The 8,393-nt window shown below is 37.9% G+C and overlaps 1 protein-coding gene across 1 annotated transcript; it reads right to left on the minus strand.

Moving 5' to 3' along the window:
* Positions 1–297: 297 nt before the first annotated feature.
* On the minus strand, positions 298–7,603 carry TSPAN1 (tetraspanin 1). The gene is made up of 8 exons (XM_053470003.1): positions 7,514–7,603; positions 4,500–4,564; positions 3,422–3,631; positions 2,848–2,922; positions 2,190–2,288; positions 1,718–1,858; positions 516–599; positions 298–416 (listed from the first exon to the last, which is right to left on the minus strand). Exons 2-8 carry the CDS (start codon positions 4,554–4,556, stop codon positions 351–353), a joined length of 732 nt encoding a protein of 243 aa, XP_053325978.1. The 5' UTR covers positions 4,557–4,564; positions 7,514–7,603; the 3' UTR covers positions 298–350.
* Between the last annotated feature and the right edge of the window lie 790 nt (positions 7,604–8,393).

Below are 8,393 nucleotides of genomic sequence, written 5' to 3' on the forward strand. Positions count from 1 at the left end.
CAAATAACTACCAAGTGCCCATAATATACAGCATTTTTATGGCTTTCTATACAATTTTTATGGATAGTCATGAATACATGATCCATTAAGACATGATGCTCTGGGGTGTGCAACTGTCCACTTTGTTACCAAAAAGGACTAATGACATCATTTTTATTTCCTAGTATCCTAAGCCATCTATACTGTAACCAAAGTTGCATTTTAAAACGTGAAGTGTTTGAGAGGAATGGTGACCAGGTCTGGTGGAGGCCCACCATAAAGTGCCATCACACAGTAGAGAGCATGTCGGCACAAAACATAAGTGCATCTTAGATTATACATAGAAATTAATTTGTCCAGGCTCCTTCCGATCAGTGAATGCTTCCACCTTTGTCTAGATGACAGTAGAGGTACATGGATACCACCATTGCAGCAAGCTGAAAAGGAGGAAATAAAGAAATTTTACATACAACATAGAAAAAAAAAAAAATAAAAAAAAAAAAAAAAAAATCACTGTTCAGCTATAGATCCCTTACCTCCAATGCACAGATACCAGCAGCTACACCACCAACAATTGCTGCGTTCTTTTTAATCAAGTTCAGAATCTGCCCAAAACAACCCTAGAAAGATAAAAAGTGTAAGATAATGTTGTACATAAGGCATGGAACTAAAACCTTAACTTTTACAATGGCCAACGTCACAGAAGCCTCTGGCCACAGTGAGTGAACCCTTTGGAATTACCAGCATTTCTGTAAAATTCTCAAAATATGGCCTGAACTTTACAAGTTACAATAACAAGCAGAATGATCTTTCATGTCTTTATTGAGCACACCCATTAACCATTTACAGTGCTTTTGCAAAAAGCAAGTGAACCCTTTAATAACTGGTTGAAGCTTCTTGGGCAGCAATAGCTTCAAACAAGCGCTTCCTATAGCTGCGGACCCGACCTGCACAAAATTCAGGAGGAATTTTAGACCATCTTTCCTTACAAAATTGCTTAAGATATCCAAATTCTTAGGATGTCTGGCGTGAACGGCTCATTCCACATCATCTCAAATGGGTCAAGATCTGTTCTGCCCCAAAAGGCAGATTGTTTTGAAGCCATTCTGTGGTAGATTTAGTTTGATTGCCACTGTTCCGCTGCGTCACCAAACTGGCCGACAGCCATCTTGACATCCTGTACGATGGCCTTGAGAATTAATCGTCCCCTTCATCGATCTTCCCGAACAATTCAGCCTCAGTTTCATTAGTCTACAGAACATTTTCCCAGTAGCATTGTGGAGTGTTAACACCCCACACACACCTCCGATCCAGTTTCATTGGTCGGACTCCAGGTTTGCAAACTCAAGACTCCAATTAGCTTTTGTTGAATTGATTAGCCTAGGGTGTTCATATACTTTTCCAACTCATATTGTTAATGTTTGAATGATGAATTCAATATAGACAAGAACACAGTTGTGTGTGTGTTTTATTAGTTAACTGATTGTGTTCGTTCATTGTCGTCACTTAAATTAAGATCATATTTTAGGACAAATTTCTACATAAATGTTAGTAATTCCAAAGGGTTCACTTAGTGTTTTTTTTTTTTGTTGTTTTTTTTTTTTGTTTGTGCCACTTTACATGGACATAGCAGTTTTAAATAAAATCACACACATTGTCAATGAGATGAATACCGGAAGTTATTGCTCTTTAAGCCATATACAGCAAGCGAATACTAGAAGCAAAATTCTAGATTTACCTCTATGTTGGAGGTTTTTGCATTATTCTCGTTACAGAACGCTGTGGTGGTGTTGCAGCAGTAGGAAGGATAGACATTGTTGTCTCTCACAAAGGTAGAATTATGAAAGTTTTCATAGCCAGTGACACCACAGCACTTTAACTGAAAAGATAAAATTGGGATCAAATTAAGAAGGGTAACTCGTCATAGATTGTAAAATAAAACAATTCATCGTATACGCTTCAAGCACCCTCATTGTGGGGATAGTTTACTTTAGCCAAACAGAACAATTTTTAACACAAGGAAACCGATCAATGTCATAAAAAGCAGGGAGAATAACCACACAGGCCCCAGAGATCAAGCGATGAGATGGCTGCACCTCGGGTGTATTTATGATATATTAATGGCTTTAGGATTAAATATAGTATGTATATTTAGACAGCATAACAGAGGTAATGCAGTGTTCAGTGGAAAGACACCGCGGTCCACTTACATCAGACATGGTTGTATTCCAAACTTTCGTCACTTCCTGGTTTTTGCCATAATCCTTTTGTAGAACAGGAGTCAGCACAGACTGCAAAAAGCTTTCGGCCTAATGATTAGAAGAAGTAAACATTAAAATGCTGTAAGCCATGCGTGGCTTTAGGGTGAATTCATCCAGCCACAAAAAACATGCATTTTTTTTACATTTGTCAATCAAGTTGTTTACCAAATAAAGCTATATAGATTCAGAGAAAAAAAAATAGAAAAAAAAAGAACACTATTCCAAAGTGTAACTGGCATTTGGCGATTGGTTCCAGAGAGAGATTGTGTGTAATATAATGTATGCGTGTAACACACACACGACGACGACGACACTAAATATAAGAGCCAAACTGGTTTGGCAAGTAGGTGTTCACTGAATCACAAGGAGGAATGAAACGTTTCCCCAAGGCATGCTCATACATTTCTACAAAAAGGTGGCTAAAATATTTCATTATTTTCTTCAGAATACCAGGGAACTGGTAGTTACATCAATAGATCACCCCGTTTACAGTCAGAACATAGACTCCTTTCCTATTAGCGAGAAAATAAAAACCCTGAAGGCGTTACTTGGGAAATACCATGGTTTACATAAAAAAAAAAAAATAAAAAAAATAAAAAAAATTTACCACAGAGGAATACACCAAGGCGACCACAGCTCCAGCTACCTCCGCAATGAAGATAATCAGGATAATGCAGAAGAACTAAAAGAAAAACATCCAGTTTGAAATAGAATTGTATAGAACATGAATGACTTATTCATGTGTACTTAAGGGGGCAATTATTGTTCAACCAGTCTTATCCACAGGTTATCCATTACTTGAGTGTTTACTTCAAGTCTTCTATGTGTGAAGTTGTACATCCACACAAACAACTAAAGCTATTCTATATTCCACATATATCTCAAACTGCCAAAACGCTATTAACCTGCAAGTAGAGACTCTGGAAAATGGGGCAGAGGCAGGGTTAGGCCGTAGAGCAACGTACTGAAATTAAGGGGTTAAGTAGGAAATTTGGTCTTTTAGGGAAATCCAGGTGGCTCAAAATGAAGGCACCTGTCTTGGATTCAGAGCTCGGTTCCCACCAAAGCAGGATGGATGAACTCATGGCCAAGTTCTGAGCACACTAGCTACAGTAAATTGTGCCATATACACTAAAAGAGAGTCCACAATGGACTCAACAAATGAGGTTCACAGCACTTACTATAATAAGGAGGCACTTGCTCTCCTTCTGAGCTCCACAGCATCCCAGGAAGCCAAGTAGAACCAGTATGGCACCGATGGCGATGAGGAAGTACCCCACGTTTACAAACTGTAGAGCTGTACTTGTTGAGATTGATCCAAATATCTTTAGAAAGGAATTACTGTCCACGCTCACCCAGATTCCGACACCCAACAGCGTTCCTCCTCCAAGCTAAGGGGGGGGGGATATAAGATATAGTAAAAAAGGCGTACAATTTACTCTTCAAACAAAGTTACCAGGTACGGTAAAAAGTGTAAATGTCCATACTGCATGTTGGTAGTTTATAGCTTCCATAACTATAAGATATATGACAGCAGAGTATTTGCCCCCCACTTGCAAACTCACATCCACAAAAATCCCTCTCCATGCTTTTATCACTTTCTCTACCCCAGAGATGTAAGAGATGAGTTTGGCCAAACAAATCTCCTGCACTGTAGCCCTAAATTTTATGGTATAATCATTTATATGGAAAAATACGATACCATTTCCATCGATATAGATACCAGTCATTTCAGACAGCACCACACCTATTTCTATTGTGTAAAGACCTTGAACTGTAGCAAACAAGTGCTAAAATGAACTAAACCGTGCACCTGCTCGCAATGATCTATTATATGATCTCCACTTGTTAGAATAAAAGGGATTTTGATTGTAGCATCTACACGTTGTTTTTCTAAGTCAAGACCTGAATTGTATCACCGATTGGGAGCTGGCTAAAGATACCGGATGACCCCAAAACACTAAGCTCAGTCCTCGGGGAAGGGTTTGGTATAAAGAAAGAATGTGGAAGGAGACAGATCAGCCTCTCATCCCACCAAGAATACACCCACCCAGAGGCAGATCGGCATCCAAAAGATAGATGCAATACATCCATTCTTGCCACGCTGCCATGCAGATATACAATTCCACTTAAATATTAACGTAATGCGTTTAGGAAGCAGAGTATATTTGGCTGCAACATGTAATAACCATTTCACATTTCAATAAAATGGCTTTTCACTAGGAATATAATAAAACTAAAAACTCCTCATTTACTTACAAATATGGCCAGGTTGAATAGGATCATCATTACTTTCAGAAACGTGAAGCACCCCATTGTTTTGTCTACAATGAAAATTGGACAGAGAAGAGACACGGTTAATGGATATTTCAATACAGATTTCAGCCGATAAAAAAGTTAGTAGTATTAACATAACAAACCAGCCTTGGCTTCAGATGTTTTCACTTTATTGAATGCATCCTTTTATAGTACTCTATAAAAAAAGGGTTTTATTTCCAAACTCGGGGTAGTCAACCGGAAACCCTCATTCAAGTACTAGGTACTTAAAGGGGCAGTTCCACCTTTTATACCCTCTTGTTATTGTCCAAGGGTTGTAAGGAATATGTATGAAACCTATTCCACAAAGTCACAAATAGCAGCTTCTTTAATGGTATGATCCACAAGTATACCTAGCCTACCCATGCAAGTTCAAGCAACACAAACATATTCACCTTGTCTGATGTTGGTCAAACACAGATAATCTTATTATGGTGGCATGTGTCAGTGGGTGGGATATATTAGGCAGCAAGTGAACATTTGTCCCCAAAGTTCATGTGTTAGAAGCAGGAAAAATGGCCAAGTGTAAGGATCCGGGCGACTGACAGAGGCCAAACTGATGGCAAGATGATCAGATGATCAAGATGGCCAGAGCATCTCCAGAACTGCAGCTCCTGCGGGGTGTTCCCAGTCTGTCGTGGATCCAAGAAAAGAAGAGGCGACAGGGTCATGGGTGGCAGAGGCTCATTGATGTACATGGGGGTGAAGGCTGGTCCGTGTGGTCAAATCCAACAGACGGGCTCCCGTAGCTTAAATTGCTGAAAAGTTAATGCTGGTTCTGATAGAAAGATGTCAGAACACAGTACTTCGCATCTTGTTGTGTATGGGGTGGTGTAGCCACAAGCAAGTCAGGGTGCCCATGCTAACCTCTGTCTACTTCCTAAAGCACCTACAATAGGCACATGAGCATAAGAACTGGACTACGGAGCAACGGAAGATGGCCTGGTCTGATGTATCATGCTACATCACGTGGATGGCCGGTGTGCGTCGCTTAACTGGAGAACACACGGCATCAGGATGCATCCATGGAGGCCGCATCTCTCAACTTAAAGGATCTGCTGCTAATGTCTCGGTGCAGATACCATGGCACACCTTCAGAGGTCAAGGGTCAAACTTTCATGTATCCAAACTAGGAAAGCACTGCTGAGGGGCACAGGTGTAGCGAGGGGCATATTTATCTTCTTTGCAGTATTAGGCCTAATACAGAACTGTGCCACCAGCAGTCTCCACCATGCCATATTGCTCACCACTGAGCAGCAAGACAGGACAGTTTCTCTACCATTTACATAAAATATGGAGGCTGTGCCAACTTGCCCATCTTTTAGTGTAAGTGGGCAACCCAACAAAGGTCTCCCCAACAGGCGCATTATACCCACCAGCTGCAGAAGATGGTGTTTAATCTCATTGCTTTAACTACATACACCTCTTAAACATATCTCACAGGAATAAGTCAATTGTAAAGAAAGCAAAGTGCTGTTCCAATATGACAACGCATTAATATCGTTGTAAAATGTTAAGTAAATAAACCTTAACAGATCTGTCATTGTGTTCTCACTAAAGGTCTACTCATATACAAACATACGTATACACCTATACCTATTGGAGCCAAAGCAAACCCACGTTTATTTCATTAAAACAATGGTTTCTTGGAAGGGTTTGATGTTTATCACTATTTTTTTTATTATTTATTAAATTTATTTTTTTATTAAAGTCAAATATTAAATGTTCACCTACTGCAACTAATTTTTTTTTTTTTTAAACATTTGTCAGTAAATATTTCTCACACCTCAGATCATAGTATATGCTGAAAATCCAGCTGTGCGGCTTTGCCTTGATTTTTCACAGGCTATAAGCCAAAAAGCCAGCTTTAATATTAAAAAAAAAAATAAAAATATGAATTAATTAGTGCCCAGAGACGTAGCGCTCCAAAGATAAGAAGGAATTTAAACTAGCTACAAGAATGTGACGGGAGTCGAAGGTCTCGCCAGTTGACTTCATACTACAACAAGGTGGAGAATAGGTGGCAAGCAGAACATGACCAGCTGGTGAAGTTAAATTTTAGACAAGGATTCTTGTTTGTGTGCAACACAGGAATAGGATATTAAAAACAGACTTTACGACACCAGTCTAAATTAAACCGCCATAGGCTCGCTCGTTTGGGTGCGTAGAGAACACTCTAAATCTTTCCATACTTTACACACACCTGCTAAATGGCTGGGGGCTCACATATATACAACTGTAGAGGAATAACAAAAGGGAAGGGAAAAAAAAAAAAAATAAAAAAAAATAAAAAGGGGGTGCTGAGTAGCAAAATGTTTTTATGGCTACTTACACAGGCTTCAAAGATCACATCCTGATCTATTAACAAGAGACACCAAGCTTAAAATAAGTCTATTTACCTATAACCCTTTTCCTGTCTAAAAAGAACATAATAATAATAAAAAAAAACATACACCAAATCCTAAGAAGCTTAAAGTTATTAGGAGTAATAAACTTCCACATTCTGACTTAAGGGCTGTTCCAGGTTATACAGCACCTTCAGACAAACTTCTACAGTTAGGCATTATAGGGATGTGACCCTGGGGAGGTCACATTTACACATACATATAATATATATTATATTTATTTATTTGCTTAAATCACAACGGATTTCACACCAAATATTAACAAGCAACACAATTCAGCCCCTCTCTGCTTGTTACTTTACAATGTTGTTTTAATATATATATATATATATATATATATATATATATATATATATATATATATATATATATATAATAAATAAACAATAAAAAAAAGCCCCTTAGGATTAACTATCGGCAAACTCACCTTTGACACACAAAGGGGTTAACACAATGCGAACATATACAGAAAACACAATCATACCATGTAAAACCCACTTAAACATTGTTACCATACTTTCTAACCAAACTTTAAATAACTTACAGACTTACTTTAAAACCTGATCTCCAAAAGGAAAATCCAAAAAAGAAAAATCCAAAGCAACCCGGATTCTATATGCTGCACCTGCTGAAACTCAGAGCTTTTAACAGGTGATGCACCCAGCAGGTAGTCCCAATAGGGATTCAGCCAATCAGGTAGCAGCAATTTGTTACAGGTTGTCTCTGTACCTGGAAAAATCCCCACCCTACCCCCTCTTCTGGTTAAACACACAGGGTGTAAGCAAAAGCTAGAATACCAGCAAGCTACAATCTTTAATTAACTGGGTCATGGCATACTTATTCATTTATTCAATGATTGCTTGGAATTGGTGAAACTGAGATTCTTTCAAACTTTTAACCCTTTCAGTCGCAGGGCTTTTCATAACCAAAGGACCAAGAATTTTTTTTGTCATTGTTTTCACCATATGTTTGTTAAACCATGCTTCCTCTTTTCCATATTTGACGAACCCACACAGATTATACATGATTTTGTTCAGGAGAAGTAGGGTCTACTTTAAGAAAAAAGTTGAAATACATAAAACATAATAATTTAGATAATAATCATTTATAATAATAGATAAAAAAAACTAAAACTAAAAAAAAAAATTGCTTGAATTTTCTACTTTACTGTAGGTGCCAAGGCTGAACAATGACCCAATTTATCTTCAGCAACATCTCCTGATTACAGCCGTACCCCACATACATATTTTTATGTTCTATGAGGGCCACATCCATGCTTTAAATATTACCCCATATTAAATATATTTTTTAATACTTTGTTAACATATTTTAGGTGTAGTGATTTTTTTTACTTAAAGTGGCAATTGTTAAAATACAATATATATGCAATTTAATTATTTTGACGTTATTTTTTTTTTAATTTCATTTACAT

This window comes from Spea bombifrons, chromosome 6, assembly GCF_027358695.1.
Source record: "Spea bombifrons isolate aSpeBom1 chromosome 6, aSpeBom1.2.pri, whole genome shotgun sequence".
NCBI lineage: Eukaryota > Metazoa > Chordata > Amphibia > Anura > Pelobatidae > Spea > Spea bombifrons.